The 21,367-nt window shown below is 38.7% G+C and overlaps 1 protein-coding gene across 5 annotated transcripts in view; it reads left to right on the top strand.

Annotated features, from left to right (window-relative positions):
* Nucleotides 1-21,367, top strand: part of ITPR2 (inositol 1,4,5-trisphosphate receptor type 2) — a 270,523-nt gene that overhangs the window by 100,281 nt on the left and 148,875 nt on the right. For all 5 annotated transcript variants that reach the window (XM_051628013.1, XM_051628027.1, XM_051628007.1 and 2 more), the window contains 9 exons: nt 3,317-3,510; nt 6,321-6,453; nt 7,210-7,267; nt 8,770-8,935; nt 10,928-11,101; nt 15,767-15,856; nt 16,009-16,134; nt 17,307-17,429; nt 19,006-19,206. In XM_051628013.1, coding sequence (XP_051483973.1) covers nt 3,317-3,510; nt 6,321-6,453; nt 7,210-7,267; nt 8,770-8,935; nt 10,928-11,101; nt 15,767-15,856; nt 16,009-16,134; nt 17,307-17,429; nt 19,006-19,206 — 1,265 coding nt within the window. The remainder of the gene's footprint in view (nt 1-3,316; nt 3,511-6,320; nt 6,454-7,209; nt 7,268-8,769; nt 8,936-10,927; nt 11,102-15,766; nt 15,857-16,008; nt 16,135-17,306; nt 17,430-19,005; nt 19,207-21,367) is intronic.

The following is a 21,367-nucleotide window of genomic DNA, read 5'->3' as shown; positions in this document are numbered from 1 at the left end:
GAATGCTGAATTGCTCCAGTTGCTGTGTTATTTTCACTCTGGAATGTTTTCCCCAGGTCTGTTCTTAGTTTATTGAAAATAATAGCATCAGGCAGTCAGTTAAAAAGTTTTCCAATATGGGTTTACTCATGACATCTTGTCTCACTGCTGTTATTGGCAGAAATGCAGTATTGAGTCACTACCCATTTCAGCTGTAAATACTAAACTATATTCAGTAGACTTTCACTAAAATCCTTTCCTATGCATTAATTAAATAAATTTCTCCAACATTGGACACTTTTAAGACCCAGCTGCACTGGATGCTGGGCCATCTTGTCTGTACTGTGCTTTTGCAAAGAAAGGTTGGACCAGATGATCCTTGAGGTCCCTTCCAATCAAATATCCTATGATTCTATTAATTTAAAATGACAGTGATAAGTACCACCTTAATTCTCCTTTGCTTTCCTGATTCTAGCTGTGTAGATCAGTTGCATACATGTCAATAGTAAAGAAATGTTGTGGACAGAGGGTTTATCCTTTGTCCACAGTGAATGCTGTTGGGAAGCGGCTTCATAGCTACTGCTCACTGGTTTGTACCACCTTTTACCACTGGTGTTCCTTGGTTCTCTGGTTAATCTCACACCTTCATTGTGCCTGGCCATCAGAGGTGTCCACCTTGCTCTGCAACTGTTTCTGATTATCTCATGATAAGATAAAGACAATTCAATAAAATGTGAGACACTTTCTAAAAGTAATGTTAAACAAACCTAATTAAAAAAAAACCATTAAAAAACAGTTTTTAACAGTGATGTTAAACAAATGCACTTATAAAACATCAAATGATTTTATTAAAAAGTAACGTTAAACAAATTCAAATACGAAGCATCAAAACACAGTTTTTAAAAGTGAACTGCAGGACTGTGACCTGAAACAAGATGTTTGTAATATGTTTGAATGAGTTACCTTTATCTCATAGTGCATTTTTTTTTTCCTCACGTTTGATTTGCCCTTACTAATGAGATGACCTCTGATGGCTGAGCACAATGAAGGTATGAGATAAACCAACTAGCGTGTGTTACAAATTGTGTGACTCATGCACTTGACCTCCCCTACATATACACAGTTTCCTCACAAAAACGAGAGCACCCTGAGCAGAGCTGGCAGCTCCCTGAGATTTTTTCCTGGTGCTGAACAAGTACCATCTGCTGATCCACGCACAGTTGTCTCAATGGAGTCAGTGGTGTAGAAGTGTCTAGTGGAGAATTGTCCCTTTCTGTATCAGTTGGCAAACGAGGTAATTTATTTCATGGTTTGAAGATAAGATTATGCAAAATGTCAGCTTACTGAAGCTACTTTGAGGGTTGAAGGTCCTTCACTAAGTAATCTAGCTGTATGTGGATGAACTGAGTGATGGTCAATGTAAGTAAATGTTTAGCACATTGAGAAAAAGAGGGTGGGGAGGGGGAGAGAGATATTCATACTATGTTATTTCCCAGCTGTTTTGTTTGATTTGAAAGGAAATTACACCTTTTTCATTTTGCAGCAAGAGGGGTATTTGGAATGACTTTATTTTCTTTATGCTGGTGTAAGCAGTTAGGAGAAATTTCTGTTCCTGCTTAATGTGAGGATCTAGCCCTTAGTTTGACTTCTAGGGGTTTCTTTTCTAACATAGTGCAAAGTGAGAAATACATTTTTTCCCTCCTTTGTAGGGACTTGGAAGTATTATTTTCAAAAGACCAATTCAGAGTGATTGCACACCAGACTGGATGCTGAATGGGACCTCAAACGTGACACTAATCTTCATCATTCACTTTGAAAAAGCAAATTCTTTGTGTGTTTTCCCTTTAAAGTCAGGGGTGAAGGTGTCCTTTTTACCTGCATGCAGTACTTGAACTCTGTGGATTGAAGAAAGAAGGGCATAAGAGGAGGATATTGCTAACAAAATAAAATACAGCTTTGGCCTTTTACGGCAGATTAGCTGGGAAGTCGGTCTCTTTGGTGTGAGTAAAACTTTCCAGTTGCATGGTGATTAAAGTATACTAAAAGACATACAAGAACTATTCAGGCTTACCTCAGCAAAGCTACATTTCCTCCATTCTTTTGTTTGCCTTTGGAGTAGTCTAGGTCTTGACACTCTTTCTGCGAAGAGATATTATATCATTCCCTTCCTTTCCTCCATTCTTTCAGGTCTGTGCTTTGCAAGAAAGGAAACTAATTCATGTAGGTAGGTAGCATGATACTCTCATTCTTTCTTCTCTGCCCCTTTGGAAGAAGGTAGTAATTGATTCACTGAGATGCTTTTCATACCAAAATTCATGATAAAGTGCACTATAATCTATAGGAACAGATGGTATTTCATGGTAGATTTTTCTGAACTGGCATCAGTGATGGATACCATTGCAACTAGACTGGATAAATTCTTTTTGCCACGTTAGTGTAAAATAATTTTTCTCCTCCAGGTACTACTTAGGAAGGGCATTGTGATTACAGATACTAGTTTGACCTTCAGGACACCCTTTGGATCCTGATGTTCTCCTGGGACTTTTTTGACTGGGGATGGTTGGCTAGTTGTGTCAGTTTGCTTTGTTGCCTGTCATTTGGGCCACATGGAGATGTTGGTCAGGCCTGTACAGCCTCAAATCTTTACTCTCTGAGTGTGACATACAAAATACTTAGTCTCCTTCCAGCTTCTGCAGTGCCAAAAGCAATCTTGCCTTCAAGCACATATATTATGTCCAGTCATCATGGTGAAGACATCAGTGGGAGTAGGCTTGGAAATTTAATTCCTCCCATGTGTCTACAAAGCAAGGTCATAAATTGCAGCAGTAGATGATAGAAATGAAATAAAAATAAAAGTTTTCTAACAATAAAGATGGCCAAGTACTGGGATTGCTTGCCGAGGGATGCTGTATAATGTGGGATATGCAATGCTTAAATGCCTTAAAAAAAAGTTAAACAAACCTCTTTCCGAAATGGTCTTAGATGGTAGATAATATTCCTTCAGACAAAGGAGTGGATTAGATGAACTACTAAGGTTTTTTTTGTTCCGCTTTTTATTATTTCTTTAACGTCTTAACAGGACCCTGGAAATCTTTTGGCATCTTTCCCATCTGTTGACCTGTAACAAATGAACTCATGGAAAATCAGTGTAGAAAATGTGTCCCTAAACTGTTGGGTAATTTGAATGACTTCCTTCTGCTGAGGGCTTGAGGACTTGTTTTTCAATATGCCTGTGGAGACTGTAAAGGGGTTTGATGATGTGGGTGTATCTGTGATATATAGCTTTGCAAGCAAGCTTTACTAATGGAAAATATATACGTTTGTGTTTAATGCATAGGAAACAATGTTATGAGGACCATCCATGGTGTAGGAGAGATGATGACTCAAATGGTACTGAGCAGAGGATCTATATTTCCCATCAGTGCCCCTGATGTACAGCCAAGCATTCACCCAGGCAAGCAAGCCAGCACCTCAGACAGTGAAGATGTGATTGTAATGGACACCAAATTGAAAATCATTGAGATTTTGCAGGTAATAATGACCAGTGGAATATAGCACAGCAATCATTTCATAGATCTTTACTTATTCACATAGTGGCAGTTTCTATTACCTACATTCTTACTATTCACTGGGCAGTTAATTGCAAAAAGAACACTTTGATAAGAGGAGGAATACTCCTCTGTGTGAAAAACTGTACAGTTGTCCTCACTCTGTTACACGTACTTCACTTTTGAAGGATGTAGATGCTGCAGAAACTCTGTCACTATTACTGCAAAAAGGCAGAACTTGGCCTTTAATCTGCCTCACTAATGTTTTCTGAAGCCTTTGTGTCTGTTCCCAGGCTCCTTAAGACTCATCTTACACTGGGGTAGCTTACTTGACTTTAGTATTTGACTCATCTGTTCAAGTAGTTTGATGAAGGGTAGAACTGGACCTAGACCTGCTGAAGTATTGCAAGGCCACACACTTTTGAAGTCTGTTTCAGATTTCAGCTGTGAGATTGAGAATAGTCTGTGGGCTGCTGTGATTTTCTCTCAGCTGAACTGTTGAGCTATATAACACTGGTATGCCTCCTGAGATGCATCTCTCACGCTGTGCTATTAGTAAGTGAAGTGGCACACATTTGTTCTCTGTATCAAATCCCAGCTTCTGCAGTGCCTATGCCCTGAAGGAATGTTTCAGTGTTTTCTAGAAATCCTGGTGGATCTATTGGTACCATTGTCACTTCTGAAGGATTCGATTTGTTCTGACTGCTTATAAATTATTTAGATTACCTTAATTACTCGTAAGCTGAGAGATTTATCTATTGTTACTACATCCTTAATGCTGCGTATTAAGGTTCCAGAGCTCCTTTAGTTTAAGGCCTATGGTGAGGGACTGAGTGTTATAAAGTTATATCACCTAAATAATACTATTCATGTGTATTGCTTCTAATTTTCATTTGGCTTTTGACTGAGTTTCTCTCCATACTGCTTTGCTCTACTTTTTGGTGCCTGGGAGGATGTTTCCAGGGCACCAACCTTGTCCTGTGCATTCCCTGGCTGCTCACAGGCAAGAGAATCATATTTTGCCTCATTCTTTCCTTTTTCACAGCACGTCTGGTGCAAGAGCACCCGGGATTGGAGAGCATTTAATCTTAATTTGTTACTTAATCTGTGGTTTGTTAGTTTTGGTTTAGTCACATGGTCAAACTACTGCAAATCAGCAAGTTGTCATATGTTGGATGAATCACAGTAAATGTGCATAAATATGATCTTAGTTCACAAGAAATGCAAAATAATTCAGTTTTGTTTAATATGCAGTGAAGGAGGATTAATTTATATCATGTTGCCTTTCATTGCTGTGCTATTACCCTAAAAAGACAAGTAAGAATATTTTAGATTTATTGTATTATCATGCATAGCTAGTACAATGGTGATTAAAACCATTATAAGAAATACTTCTGTTTATAATAATTTAATTCTCAATATATCCTCTTATTCCCTTAAGTAATAGCATTTTTTACTTCAGAGTTTCCATTCAGCCAAAATTAAACAGATGGCCTAATAGACTCAGCTTACTATGCATGGACTTGGGAAATCTTTACTTTAAAAAATTTTGCTTGTACAATTATAGGGTAACCTGATCATGGAACCAAAAGAAACATGCCTTTATTTTTTATTGTTATTATTCTTATTTTTTTAAGATTTCAAAGAAAATATCTTGTTTTTTAAAGTGGCATTTTGTTTGCTCTTTGATGGTATAGTCCTAGTCAAATCCTCCTAACAGTATTCTGGGTCTGGGAAGGCTGTCTAACATGAGTTAAAGATCAAAAAAACAGGTTGTCACCATTGGCGAAGTCTTCATAATCTGTCGGCTGAGTCTTGGTAGCTCAACATATTTACTTTCATCCCTGCTGATTGTAAAATATGGTAAATGATCTTAAACCTGTTTCCTTGTATGCTTGCATTTCCTGTGGGCAAGGAGCGGAAGTGTGGGAAGCACTGAAACTCAGTTGATGGGCAGTCAGCTGTTGAAATGTGGGATGTGTATGTCCTTAAATTAGTACTAATGTTTCCAGCCTAGTTATTTTCCTTATTCTTCCAGTATAAATTCAGCACTTCCACCTATGAGTTAGGATTTTTCCTGGATGAGTTTCCGTTTTCACAGTTTAGGAACAAAAGGCACCAACAAGTAGAAGAAAGCAGAGTGCTGAGGGAGGGAGGGATCTCTGCTACCATTACAGTGGTAGCTTCCAAACCCAAACTTTTTTTTGCCATGTGTTGGCAACACTACTAGGGGCTCAGGAAGGACATGCTGTTTGCTCCTCACATCCTCAGCTGATAATTAGCAACGTAACAAAAGACACCAGCAGGCTTGTGCTTCACTCCATGGGAGCCTGGAGTTACTGCAGCGCTGCTGCCCTTGGGTGACCAGCATCTGAGAGAGTGAGCTTTGAGCCTGTTGTCTTTACTCTCAACCCCATTCTGCTTTTTATCTTCATGGGGCACCAGAAGTCCAGCTGAAATATGAAGTAATTGGTTTCACCACAGGTTTGAATATACTGATCTGGCTTGCAGGCAATGAGGACAAGGCAGCATGCTGGAGCCCCCGAACAAGTCCAGACAGCTTTGTAGTATTCAGCAATTGGTAGAGTTCATTATGTCTCAGGATGGTTGGAGAGAAGAAGGAAAACTGAAAAAACTAATGAATGTAATAGATTTTTTTTTTTTTTGTAGTGGACATATTTACAATAATTTACTTAAAATAATCATGTATCCCTGTACATTCCACCACATAAAAATATTAACTGTTACTAAATGGCAGAAGAAAAGCCTTATTTAAAACTTTTTTTCTTGTAGTTTATCCTCAGTGTTAGACTGGACTATAGAATATCCTACATGCTGTCTATCTATAAGAGAGAGTTTGGGGAAAACAATGAAAATGTTGACTGCTCTACAGCATCCCCGCCTGACACACCAGGGGTTGCCTCAGGTAAATGTTGCTGTTGTATTACAATGTAAAATAATTCTGTGTAGACTATACTGCAAACAATGAACTCAACTGCACCAGAAGGATGCATGCTGCTTAATGCTGAAAAGCTTGTGAAAAAATGTAAATGTTAAGAAATCCCATTAAAATAACATTTTTGCTGGCGTGTCCCCTTCTAACAAGTTATACTGATAAACCTGAGCCCCGTGGTGCTAGGAGCTCTACAAACCACCACCAGTGATCCATGGGTGATACAGAATATGAAACTTTTACATTTTTTGTTAGTTGAGCCAACCCCCACCAAGCAGATACATGAACTTTAGAGGATTTATCACAAACCAAATTCTTTAGCACACCATGATTTTGCTTTAGAATAGCTTCAATATCCCTTACTACTTAAGGCTTGAGTACTCCTTAGCCTCCCTTCTGTTATACAGCACCTCCAATGAAAGCAATTCCCCCATCCTTGCAGGTGGTCACACAGACGTCAGTCAGCCTCTTGAGCCCTTCTGTGTGCCTGGGAATGCTCCCTGGAAAGCTGCTTCATTCCTATATCACATTCACCTCTTGCAGACAGCAAATCTTACCTAGTGGAGGACTGTGTCATTAGACCTTTATGTGATAACATACGTGATAATTTCAAGGAGGAACTGAATTCCATTTTGCTGTGCAGATAAAATAATGATTTCTGGCTTTTTTTTATTTTTTTATTTATTTGTCTATCTATTTATCTATCTATTTATTTATTTATTTTCTCAGCAATCGTTCCTGACATAGATGAAATTGCAGCTCAGGCTGAAACCATGTTTGCTGGCAGGTATATTATCTGAAGTTTTACCTCTCTATATATATCTGTTTATCTTGATAGTTCTCATGGACAATCTCAGTTTATTCTGTGCTTATTTTCATACCCCTTCCTCTTCCTTTGGCTGCATCTTGTTCCATAACCTATACATAGACAGAAAAATGCCAGAAAAGACCTGGATTGCAAAATAACAAACAACTCTGCTGGTATGGATGTCCATGGGATTGGAAATGACCACTGTCTTAATTGTAATAGTGTTGGTAGAAAGTTTTTGTCATGTTCCCAAGGCAGCTGGAGATTGGTGTACAGGTGTACTAGGTAAAACACTAATTATTTATTTATGTTTTAATGCCTCACTTGGGTGCTTTAAAAGAATACCTTCTTCTGGTGTACCTTATGGCTGTAGCCCTAAATTCCTTGGATCAGTAGATTACTGTTGATCCTTAGTATTTCTCATAGACCACATGACCTGTTGTCAGTGCACCTTGTGCTTAAACTTATTTAGGAAATTATATCAACAGTAATCTCATTCGTATGACTTCTCAAATCAGCTGTGGACCACTTGCCATGATCTTCTGGACCACCAGAGGCCTGCAGATCACAAGCTATGCTTGCAGAATTTTGGACATGATTTCAACTGTGCTGTAAACAACAAGAACAAAAAAAGCACAGAAAATATCCCTATATTGGTTTCATTTTAGGGGTATAGTTACAATTATACCAGTAAAAATGACTTTCATTTTGAGAAGGTCATAGACTTTGAAGTTTTTCTTGGAGCTAGGGAGAAGGCTCTCCAATATGGGCACTCTGATCTTTCCTCTCTCAGTCCCTTGTGCGTTCTCAATCTTTATGAGCACAAGCAATGCCTCCAGTCCTCTCCCTGAACTCCCATAATGTAAGACAACACACAGCCCTTGGCATCTGCATCTTTAAAATGAACAGAGACTGAATGGTTTCTTGGAAATGTTATTTCTGCTTTGATATGTTAAGTGTAAATCTGCTTTCTGCTGTTCCAGATTATAAACACGATTCCAGAAATATGATGCTTTTGGCAATTTTTACTATTTTTGAGCTCATTTTTTCTTAAATGAAATTGTAATAGCAGCTGAAAAGGGAAGGAGTGAAAAATAAAGGGCCAAATTCATCTCTTGATGCAATGCTGTTTGCTTCAATTAATTTGGATGGGGGATGACTTATCCAAAACATAACTGAATGTGTTCACCATATGGATTTTAAGCACAATATTTGATACTTTTCATACATTCTTGCTTTCATTCCGTAGTGTCCATTCTGCTGCAAGATTGCTGCAACAGCATATAACTGTAGGATTGAAGTCCTTATAAAATATGTTAATGTTATGTTTATATTTTCCATCCTGCAATGTATTTGGTTTGGTTTTAAGAGCTCTGTCAAATGAAGACTGTGTGTGTGTACAGGCGTATTGATGTCCAAAGCTTTTATTTTTTCTTTTCTTCTTATTTTATTTTGTCCTTTTTTCCCCATTTCTCTTGCAGAAAGGAGAAGAATGCAGTTCAGCTTGATGATGAAGGGGGCAGAACTTTTTTACGGGTCCTCATTCACCTCATCATGCATGACTACCCTCCTTTGCTCTCAGGTGCTCTGCACCTGCTATTTAAGCACTTCAGCCAGAGAGCAGAAGTTCTGCAAGCATTTAAACAGGTATGGGTGGGCATAGTGTTGCTCCAGGAAACTGACTGCGGGGACAGTCTTTTCCAAAGGCTGCTTTGCTTACCTGAATTGCTGTCTCTAGCATCGTGGTGTTACTTCTTAGAGGTCCAGGTTCAACAGAGATTTTTCTCTTTTGTTGTTAGAGTTGACCATATGTGCTGGTGTATGTTGTAGTTGTGCACCCAGAAGTATTTCTTTTTGACATTGTGTCCATTAGGGAAAACGTAGGTCTGTGGTGACAGCTGGGACACACGCACCTCACAGCGAGACGTGGTCTCTCAGAGACAGAATTAGTAGCTCATGTTCTGCAAGCAGTGGTCAGCAAGAAGACTTGCCTGTCTTCAGGGCTACTCAGGCTGGGTATGAAGCTCTCTTCTTACTCATGTGGTGTTTCTAGTTCTAATTCCGGTGTCTTTGCATCGTGCTCCGCTGCGTGACACAAAGATGCCCAAATAAGAGGAAGAGAGTGATTGAACCGGGCCTTGTTTTGAGCTTTTATTCCTTCTGCTTGATAACAGTGCATGTGGAGGCTCCATGTGTCAGTGGATTAGGATGGGGAGATCTGATGTCATGGGGCTGGATGACAGAGATATCTCTGTTATGTAACCCTTTATAACATATGTTGATAAGACCATCTGATGCTTATTTCAGGAGTTTGGTAGCGTGCTGTCTCATCGTTATGCAAGATGTGGAGGTTTCTGTTGTTTAGAAACAGGTGAATGATAAGGACCAGGAAAGCTTTTGTTTAGTATTTTTGCAGTGTAGCATAATTGCCTCCTACCAGATTGTTAAAAGTTAGGTCATGCTGCTTAGTTGCATAAATAGCTGTTATTCCCAGGTAAGCAAGGACTGGGAAGCTTACCATGTTTTTGTAAGGGATGGAAAAGGCTAATTGTCAAATAAACAAAAAAGACTGAGAACATGGAATATTGATGTCTGTGGGGAAGCAGCATTCATAAATTCTCTAAAATAATAAGATTTTACCAAGAGAAGAGAAAAGATGATGAAACCCTTATACTACAAAATAGTTAATATTTGCCTTCGTGTAGTGATTGTTTTTTTTAAAAAACAATGTCCCTATCAGTGTTCTTGTCTGCCATGTGACCTAATCTTTTACATAAGTGTGTTTTCTTAGTAGTGCTTTTTTATTTACTGTAAAGATTGTTTTTAGGTTTTGGGGGTATTATCTTCATTAATAATATTGGTAGAGCAAAGATCATTACAAAGAAAGCAAATGTGTACATCATGCTAAATCAAGAACTACAAATAACAGTGGGGGGGGAAAAAAACCCCAAACAACAGATAATTTGAGCAGTATAAGAAAAGAAAAAGTGAGATTAATCTTGGTAAGAGGCAGCCATTCCAATGTTGGGAATTGTATGAACCTGAAAGTCAGTTTGTGAGTTATATCCAAACAGGTTTTTCAAAGCTGGACTTACAGTTAAAATCTGTTATTTTTCAATATATGATTATGGTGATGTAAGTGATCATTAAAGTTGCTGGCCATTCTGACTTTTCTTTGGATATCCTGATTCCTTGTCATATAATCATTTTTTTCCCTTTTAAGTACTATGCTGATGGCATAAGCTATCTCTAACTGTATTGCTTTAATATAATTTAAATGTATTGTTTTAGTGCCCTGAGGATCACAATCAGAGCATCAGAGCTAACTCTGCATAGAACTCAAGAGCTGGTAAATTGGTGCTTGTGCTGAAAATGTTTCACAGCATATGAAAGAAGGCAAGAGGATGTTGTGAATGTTATAGCTGTCCTCTTTTTGGGCAGCTATGATCTGTGGCTCTGTTGAAGTCTTTTGATGAATGGAGGCTAAAAGGCCTGCATGTGCCATGTTTCAATTTCATAGGGAAGGTTACATAAAGCACATGAAAAGAGGGGCTTAGAATGGAAACTGTCAAGCAAATTACCCAGGCGTAAGTGCTGGTGCTACTGCTGTAATAGTTTTACAATTTTCTGTATTTCCAGGTTCAGTTGCTGGTGTCTAATCAAGATGTTGATAACTACAAGCAAATCAAGGCTGATCTTGATCAGCTACGTCTGACTGTAGAAAAATCAGAATTGTGGGTTGAGAAGAACAGCAATTATGAGAGCGGAGAGGTGGGCGACAATCAAACTAAAGGTGGAGAAGAGCAAATAGAGGTGAGTTTAAAGCCTTTGCTATTAGAATAGTTTCAATATTGATAGGTAGTTTAATGAACAACTGCAAATTTGTGATCTGGTTAATCAAAGTAGCAGTGAGAATTGACATTATTCTGGCTGACCTTTAGAAATAGACAGAATAGGAAATAAAAACTCTTCTATCAATGTGTTCACTATTCTTTCCTGTTGCTTTCAGTAGCTGCATTCTTATGTCACAGGGCTGCCTTCCTTTCTGGCTAGTGAGCAAACCACAGTGTATGGCATCACTCTGTGGCCAAGGATCTAGGGATCACATGCTGGCAGTTGTGTTGGAGTAGACTTTATCTGTTCCTGCAACTAGGAGACAGGAGCACAACTGAACACACAGTTTTAAACATCACGCATAATTCCATCTTCCACCAAACGTAAGACTGACCTAAGTATATTGAGATTTTGCAAGTGAACTAATGTTTTGGGTAATTTTTTTTTACCTTTGCCCTACCCCACACTCAGGATAAATTGTGATTTGAGAAACTTTAGAACTTGAATCTGGAACCACAAAGACCTCATTTTTATATATTTTTTTAAGACAATAGATTTTTTTTTTTCAGTAAAAGCTGAGATCTTCATATAACCCAGCTCCAGTATTAGTCATTAAGACACTGCCAAGCATTGCAGCAGTTGCTATGGCTGAGGTTTGTGGCATAACAGTGGATAGAGCAGGTTTTTCCAGCAGTATTTATTCCCACTTTTCCATTTTCATCACAGCAATTGAGGAGAGATGAACAGCTGTGATTTCTGACACAGCACTTTCCTTTTTCTCTTCCATTGTAGAGACTTCCCTGGTGGCAAGTAAATGGGGAAGGAAGCCACTAGGGAAGCTTAGTAGGAAGCCAAGTGGAGGTTATGCAGCTTTGTGAAGCCAGTGTATTGAAGGAAGACTAGGAGCCATTGAGAAGACAGGATGTTTGCCAACCCTTGGCCTTTCAGATGGGAAGGCAGATTTTATGTGTTTTCATGTGGGGGAAAACTCAGCTCTTCAAGGGAGAATCCTGATTTCTTTGGACAGTGTAGGTCCTACTCTTTCTCTGTTACAGCTTAGCTGAATTTAGTGGTGTCAGAACTGGGGAGGAATCTGGACTTTATGAGTTTAAGTATGTGGGATTTCCTGCTTACTTTCCTCAAGCATAGTTCTAGTAGGAAAGAAAATGTTAATTTATGTATTTAATTAATAGGAAAGGTAGGGGGAAAACAGGATACAGAGTTGCAGCAGGATATTGACAAGTTTTTTTAGCTATTACACATTTAAAAAGCATTATAAGTTCCTTTTTATTCCTACGAATAGCCCTGATAGCAAAGAAACCCCAGGAAGAGGGGACAAAAACAATATGTTTGAAGCAGAAGCATCTCTAAATGGGATAAACGGGATATTTTCCTTTTTTTTTTTTTCCCATGAGTTTCCATCAGTCTGTATGGATTAGCAGTGCTACAGTAGATGCACATTATCTCTGGCAGATCTGAGGGAGTATTGTATCAAAACAATAATATGTAATCTGCACAACTGTTTAGATCATCTGGTGGTAATTCCATGAGAGCTGCACCAGGTTACAATAGCTCAGAATCTTGTCCAATATTTTTTTCCCCTGTTAAATTTTTCTTTAATAGTCAGGAAATGTTTTTACCTGGCAAAACTACTTTAGATAGTGAATACTCTCTTAGAGATCTTAAGTCAGACATAAGAGGTGAGATGCTGGTCATAATCTACAATGTGTGAAGCAGGTGGCTGGCTTCAAGGAAGATAAACATCCCTGTAAGATCCCATGCTTTCTTGGAATGGATTATGAGTATTCAGTACTGAGCTGGATGAATCTCTGGGTCTTTAGGGAATATGCTTCATTTGCCTGTGCTTGATTTTCCCCAAACAACATTAAAGTGCACACAAGGATTTAAATTACAATCCAGAATAGTTTTATGTTAAGCCCAAGTTCCTGTCCTCACTGAAGCATGTTGCAAGATTGGCATTAAAGTTTTAAAAAGTCAAACATTTTTTTTGCTTTTGAACTTCTGAGTCTTTTTGGGTAATTGTTTCCACCTTTCTGTTTTAACCTGGCAGTGTTAGAGACTTAACTTTTTTTTTTTTCCCCAGCCATATGACTCCAGAAGTGGGATTTGTAGAAAAAAGTCCATATTCTTCTAAGTAAAGTATCCAGAGTTCAACAAACAAATCTTACATCAATGCAGGACCTGGAGATCAGATTTATAGGAAAGAATGCTCAGAGTTAGGTCTGACATAAAATAGACACTGTATAGGCTTAGGAAGAAGTGCTGAAATGGATCTTACATAACTGAGCCTTGCTTGAGAAGGGAAAAGCAGATAAAGCCTATTCATGTGGTTACTTCTAGCTAAGGGTGTTATGAGTCTGTACAGATATCATGGATTATGGAAAGTGTGATCTTTATTGTGCTGCCACTGGAGGATGCACTGGTGGTGTAGCACCAGAAACACAGATCTGTCTAAGGAGGAGAAACAGTCTTAATGCAAGGACTCTCAGGTGAAGCTGGAATTACAGGGCAGGGACATTTATAGAGCTTCTCATCTTTGATACGCACTGAGAAAATTTAGCGAGGTTTCCTTTTCTGGTCTGTGGCAGTTTGCTTTGGTTCTGGGAATGTTTAAACAAATGCCTCCTGAAACATCATATACAGGTTGAGAGTGTGAAGTTAAGCTTCAGAGAGTGCCCCTGTTGCCCTGGTAAATAAATGCTGCCTGTGGAGAGCAAAACTGTGCCTTGCATGGCTGTCCTGACAAGATGTGAGACTACTGAAGTGGCATGGAACTGCTCAGCTTAAGTGCTGGGATCTGGCCCTCCTTTGTGGCCTGGAAAGGAAGGGCCCTAAGACTGACATAGAGTGACACCTCAAGAAATTTATGAATAGAGGAAGTAGTCTTTTTCAGAAAATACCATTTCTTAAAGGTGGGGTACTCAGACAAGAACCTTTCTCAGTTCCGTATCTATGACTTTCTGTTCCTTACGGAAGAGCGTGACAGAGAATGTCTATCATGGGGCGTGACACAGCAAGATACACAACTAAGTGTCTCTGGTATCCCAGTGGTGTGATTATCTCTTGATAACTACATCCATACTCTTACAGGTTCAATAAACAGATTTTTATTTTCCTAAGAGAAAGGATAGATTCAGCAGTTTAATGCTATTCAGCACTTCCAGATAAGACATATAGTTCACATGGATTATAAAACTACTTTGATTGAGGAAGAATGCTGAGAAAAGTAACAGGTAAATTAATCTTGGTTAACCCACAGTCCCAGAACAGAGGAGGGTGGTTAATTATAGCAAAGAGTCTGAAATATCTTCCGAAGTATTGATTCAAGCAGCTGGAGAGGAGGCAGCATGCATACTAACAAACCCAAACAAATAAAATCCAGCGTGGTTGTATAGATCAACATGACCACGCTGAACAGCGGTGCTGACACTGTTATAAACAGCTTCCATGGCCAAGTAGTGCAGCTGTTCTTGCCTCACTGGAAATTAAGACCAGGTGGGATTTATAGAGCCCCTTATCTTCACCATCAGCTTAAGAAAGTTCAGAGTGAGGTTTCCAGAAGTATAAACATTCAGACTGGCGTGCACGTCTGTGTTTTAGCATAATTCTCTAAAACAGTAGGGAGCTTGAGAACACAATGAAACTCAGAAGTGCACCTGTTTGGTTCTTTTTGATGCTATTACACTAGTTTACATCCTTGTGGCTATACTGTGAGGCACTCTTGAGATCTGCTACAGTTTTTCTACATGCTTAATAATTTCAGTATCCAAAGCCCAGTATTTCAGTTCTTCGTGTTTCCTGTTAAGAGAGGCTCACCATAGCTGCCAGCAGGAAAAAACCCAAAATTGCTAGTTACCTAAGTGGCAGTATTTGTGTAGATGTCCATCTGTGTTTTGATTGAGATATGCATGGAAAGGTGCGTGGGTGGTGGCAGTTACTTGCTGACTTGCTTCCTCTTATTTATCATACCCAGCCAGGGCTTTCTAAGAGCCAAGGCCGAGAGCATACGGTGTCATGACTAGATGTTGCAGTTTAACATAAGGTTCTAATTTATTTTTAAATCCTTTTCTGCAACATCCAGAGATAAGCACAGAAGTGCCCTCTTCATGGGAGGAACATTTCTAATTTCCATGTGCTGCTTGTTCCTGTACTGCTCAGAACTCCAGCCTACTTACCTCAACTACAGAGATTGTCTTAAGATGTTTCTCCAGACTTTTTAATGTTCACATACATGGACTTTGTAATCTTTCCAGATGTATTAGAGATTTTTGGAACAAGTGGTGGCTATCAAAATACATTTTCTGTCCCTATTTTCATAGTATCTAAATTCCTTGGAACATCTAGCATGTGATTTAGGGACATATTCTTTTTTAGGAGGATCAAAAATATGAAGATGTAATTATCTCAAATTGTGTTGGAAAATTGAAACACAGGAAGGACTTGAATGTGAGTCTTTTTCACTCACTGGACCAGTGGATAAAGAATAAATGAGTCTCTTTATTATCTGTGTTATATCTGTTTCTTACGGGCTGCTGTAATCTTCTTCGCTTGCTGCTATTAAATATAATTACTTCATGTTGAGGAAATGCCAATAGATCTTCACTTGTGTGTTCTTTGTTACAGGAGTCAAATATTTTGAGTCCAATACAAGATGGGACCAAAAAACCCCAGATAGACAGCAATAAAAGCAATAACTACAATATTGTTAAAGAGGTTGGTATTTCTGCAAGAAATTTGCTTGACATACTTGTTTGATAAGTAGATTTAGTAGTTGTTTTGAAAGAATGTATTTTGTTTGGCTTTGTGTGACGTGACTGGGTTTTTTGCTTGCTTGCATGCTTATTTATTTGTTTATTTATTTCTAGATTTTGATTCGACTCAGCAAACTTTGTGTTCAGAATAAAAAATGTCGGAATCAACAACAGCGATTGCTGAAAAATATGGGTGCCCACTTGGTAGTCTTGGATCTTCTGCAGATACCCTATGAAAAGGTTATTCTTACAATTTTAGTGATAAAGAATATGAACTCAATAAAGGGAAATGTCTCAAGAGGCCCAAGAATCAATGTGAATGGTTTTTTAACTTAATTCAGTCACGTGTGGCACAAACATGAAATGATGATGCCATTTTCTAACTTAAGAATAATGTGTTTAGGCCTAAGTTTAAATATGTCTGCCTGTGTAGAACAGAATTTATTAAGAACTCTTTGTGTATGGCCTCAGGTACTCAGATATCTGCAGTATCATCCCAGTCCTGAAACAGGCAAACCTTAGATCATCTGCAGTCACTGCACAGTAAGAAGTATTGATTTAACAGAGCTCCTGGCAGGGTATCTAAATTCCACAGTTGAGTACTGCTGTGAGTGCTACCCTAGATACATAAGAAGGACATAAAGCTTTCAGGGATCAAGTCTGAAATAATTTCTTTTTTTCTGTGGTAGATGCCTCTAACCTAGTTCCACTTGCAAGCTTTTCAGAAGATAATGTGATTTTTGTACTGATTTAATGGCACTGAACATAGAAATAGGTGATCTAGATAGCTTTTTTAAGAGCACATCTTTCTAGATCTTTTAGGAAGCACTGAGAGGAGATAAAACCTCTCTGGGCTACACACCAATGTTATGATACAGACACTGCGTTCACCTGTCTTCAGCAAAATAGTGCTTGTCCATTTAGGTGGTTCATCAAATCATAGTTCAAGTACTATGTGAGAGGAATATAAAATAGAGATGAAAGTAGACATATATTAGTGTGGGAGTATGTGTATGAACATATATATTTGTGTAGGTGTACACACACATGCACACATATATCTGTTTCTATATAAAAGCTTAAAATCCATGAAGGCCAGAAAGGCCAGAAAGCTTATTTTGAAAAGCAAGTCACTCAGCACTTTTTTAAACTAGGAAATTATAACCATAAATGTGAAAATCTGAATTTGTGCTCTTACCTGTGACTCCCTCTGGTCAAGTCAATTCAAGGTAAAGTACAGCCACTAATGGACTCTGAAGGCAACCGGATCAGTTGCTTTTGTCAGAGGGAGAATTTCTGCCCTATAGGCTCAAGAGAGAGTTGATTTGTCCCTTGCTTAATTCATGTTGAGTAGTTTTAACAAGTATGTTTAGGTACACCCAGCTGATTTTGTTTGTCTTGTCTTTCTGCAGAGCGATGAGAAGATGAATGAAGTTATGAATCTAGCCCACACTTTTCTTCAGAATTTCTGTCGAGGAAATCCTCAGAATCAGGTTCTCCTCCACAAAAATCTCAACTTGTTCTTAACTCCAGGGGTAAGTATTTCATTTTAAGAAGAATATTATAACTGGAAGGAGATCTGACTTGCTGAAAAGTGACAGTGCTAAAGAAATAGTTTCATTAAATTATGCACTCTGCCTTCTCTTATCTCCTTGTTTTTGTCCCTTATTGTTGTTTCTTCTCTCTCCTGTTTTTTTCTCCCTTGTCATTGCTCTGTATGCTGTTGTTTTTAATGTTGACATTTTATAAGTGGAAAACAATATTACCTGTTTGGTTTACTGGAAGCATCTGTGAGTATGCATCACATCATGGCATCGTGTTTAGCTTGACTCTAATCTTACCCTAACTCACAGATGGACTATAAGTCAAGATAGAAGATGCTGTGACTCTGCTGTCATGAAGCTTGTGTGACAGCAGAATCAGACCCATACGTTTTTGTTGATGATGCTTCCATTTGATTCAACTAATCTAAAAATGGATATTTTATTCAATCATTGTCTTTACAATAAACCTTTTTTGTTATGGTCCCTTTGTATATATGTATATATGATTGCAGATATAGTCATATAGAATGACACCTTGCTCAGTGGCAGATCTACTGAGCAAAACATGTTTTATTAGAGACGGTGTGCATATGAGGATTGTAGACCCCTGGCCTGTGTACATCAGGGAGCATTCGTTCTGTTAGTTTTTATTTTACACTCTTTTTGTGAAGGTAGTGAAAGGTGCTGAGCTGACCACAGTGGGGACTAGAAACCAGATTCCACCCTATCCAACACTGACAGGTGCCAAGTGTAGAGCCTGCTTGCATTTGTAATTCTGTTCTTTTGAAGATGATTCTGTGTTTCTGATCATCCCAGTTATTGCACTTTTGTTCACATTGTGGTGCAGCCTTGGTGTGGATTCCTTTCAGATGACACTAAACAGAATGGTATAATCTAGAAGCACACCTGAGTTGTGAGCCTTTCGACCAAGGGACCAAACTATAGAAAGTTTGAAGCAAAAGCCCTAGGAATGCATAAAGCCTGGATGCTGGGTCCTCAGCAGCATCCCTTTCTTGCTACAGATCTGCCTCTCTTGTTCTGAGCTCCCTAAGGATAGAAACAGAGCCTGAGGCTCCTTCTGTAGTTAATGTGGAAAGAGATGCTCTCTCAGAGAGTGATCTGACCGCATGTGCAATGATTTGCCCACTGGAAACGCTTGCCTCTTGTCAACCATAGATGGAGCCAGAGGTAGCTAATCATCTGACCTGGCTGCCTGAATGTCAGCGCTTGATGATGAGTGGGATGAATGCGGTCTCGGTTGTCTTGTATACTAAAGTCCCTGTAGAGTGCTCTAGCAGTGTGGTGTATGTAGGTGTGGGTCATCACCTTCCACCTGGACACAAGTTACTTTTATGTCCCCTTCAGGACCATTTTGTACTCATGAGAAAATGTAGAGAAATCTCATAATTAATGAAAGCCAGGCCCTATGATCTGGGCTGGTTCACATCGGCCTTTTCCCGTTTCCCTTTCCTGATGTGCCTTTCTCTAGTCCAGAGTCCTGCAAATCTTTCAATCTCAAAACAAATCTGCTTTTCTTATAAGGCCCTTTTGATTTTAATCTCTTTAGCTCCTGGAAGCTGAAACCATGCGGCATACCTTCATGAATAATTACCTTCTGTGTAATGAGATCAGTGAAAGAGTGGTGCAGCACTTTGTACACTGCATCGAGACCCATGGCCGTCACGTAGAGTACCTGCGGTTCCTGCAGACCATTGTGAAAGCAGATGGCAAGTATGTGAAGAAGTGCCAGGACATGGTAATGACAGAGGTAAGTGAAGGGTTTGTATGTTCATCACTTGTGTGATTTTTAACTTTTTAACACATTCTTTTGAGGTTGCTTTTTCTGCTTTTGATACCGATGGGAGATAGTGGCATCATCGCTTTAGAGTTTTAAACGGTATCACAAATAATGAATATTTTAGCAGACATATTTGGGAGTTTAATCTAATTTTGTAAGGCCATCTGTAGAACTACTAGAAAGAAAACATGAGTGTTAGCATGGTGATACAGCGATGTCTATTTGTAGATGATGTAGTATGGAAATCTTGGACTTACTTAAACCTTCATTTTCCCATACTGTAATTTCGGATCCCATCTACACATCAAACATGGCATATTGTGGCACGGTTTTGTCATATATGAAGCTCTTATATCTATGGATTTGTCTAAATAGTGTTGTAGACAATTTTTTTAGCAGGTAACCATGTAACTATATTCCAGTATCTGAAGGGGGCCAACAGGAAAGCAGGGGAGGGACTTTTTACAAGGGCTTGTAGCGAGAGAACAAGGGGTAAATGATTAAAACTGGAAGAGGGGAGATTTAGGTTAGGCGTCAGGAAGAAATTATTTGGTGTGAGGGTGGTGAGGCACTGGCACAGGTTGCCCTGGGAAGTTGTGGATGCCCCATCCCTGGAAGTGTTCAAGGCCAGGTTGGATGGGTCTCTGAGCAACCTGGTCTAGTGGGAGGCATCCCTGCCCATGCAGAGGGCTTGGAACTAGATGATCTTTAAGGTCCCTTCCAACCCAAACCATTCTATGATTCTAACAATTCTAGGTACTAGGTTCTGCCTTTGTTTCTTTTGTTCCAGAACACTTCTGTGAATCAGTAGAGCTACTCTAACTTCAACTAGCTAGGTTTGGAGCCTAAGCTGGTAAATTCCACAGAGTGGTTTGTGGACAAATCTTTATTCCAATCAAGTTACTAGGAAAATGCCTAATTGACTTCTCTGCAATTAGAATGTGATACATAGTGCACATGATAAATGAAGTCTTCAAGTTGCAGACACTCGTGTATTTAGCTGTAATTATGTTAACAGTTCAATGACATTAATCAATGGCTAAAGTTGAATACAGTGAAAAGTCTAGGTAAGATCAAAGTGCAAAGAACATTTTTCTTTACTTTACAAAGTGCATTTTTTTTGTATTTTTGAAGAGACATCTTCACAAAGAAAACAGATAAGCTTTAGTTACAGTATCAACAAAACTAAACCCTGCTGAAATTTTGTTCCACAGCAACAAAGAGGAAAAACTTCTAATTAAGAAAATAAAGCTTCAGCCTACATGGATAACCTTTAATGGAATCTACCTCAACCTTTTCAACTTGACTGACAGGTGTTTTAACATGCAATATGAATTACAAGCCTTTGATTTACAAAATTCAAGCTGTTCTTGTGCCTCTGTGTTTTTAGAGTTTTTTCCCTTCCACCAGAGCTTCTTGTAGGTTTTTAAATTCTCATCAAACAAAATTTTTAGATTCTTATCAATTTAAATACCTTATGTTACTGACCTATAATAGCACAAAGATAAATTGTCATATTACATTTTCAAGCTGACTGCATGATGAAGATCATAATGAACTGGGATGTGACATTTACATCATGAGTCCTGCAGGAATTTTCTGGGGGGAGGGGACACTCTTATGTTGATGAGAGAGGAGATGATGATGGTCTGTTTTTAAAAAAGTAGGAAATTACAGGTAAGTAATTATGATTTGTTAGACAAGGATGCTAATAGTGAAATTTGAAGGGCACTTGAATAACAATCCAAGATAAAGGGAACAGTGTAGCCAAATGGTTGGAAATTTCCATGGAGTCAGGACAGTTTCACAGGAGATAACTGAATGTACTTTGTGACCTTCAACAAATCGTGTAACTTTTTATGTGCCTTCAGATGGGACATGTAAACAATTTACCACAAGACAAGATAAAGAATGAGTCCACAGCATGCCTCAACTACTCCTGTGTTTTCTTTTGCCCACGGGAAGTATATTGTAGCTTATTCCTCTTTATTGGGAGTAAGGGATAAACTGATCATATTTACATGTCTTAGAAAGTGCATACAGATGAAGGAGTACCATTGTCAAAGAGTACTTTCATAAAATAGGTTGAACGTTCCCCATCTGACTTGTTCACTTGTTCTCATATCCTTGG

This window comes from Apus apus, chromosome 1 (assembly GCF_020740795.1).
Source record: "Apus apus isolate bApuApu2 chromosome 1, bApuApu2.pri.cur, whole genome shotgun sequence".
NCBI classification, from domain to species: domain Eukaryota; kingdom Metazoa; phylum Chordata; class Aves; order Apodiformes; family Apodidae; genus Apus; species Apus apus.
This window is presented reverse-complemented; position numbering and strand designations above follow the sequence as displayed.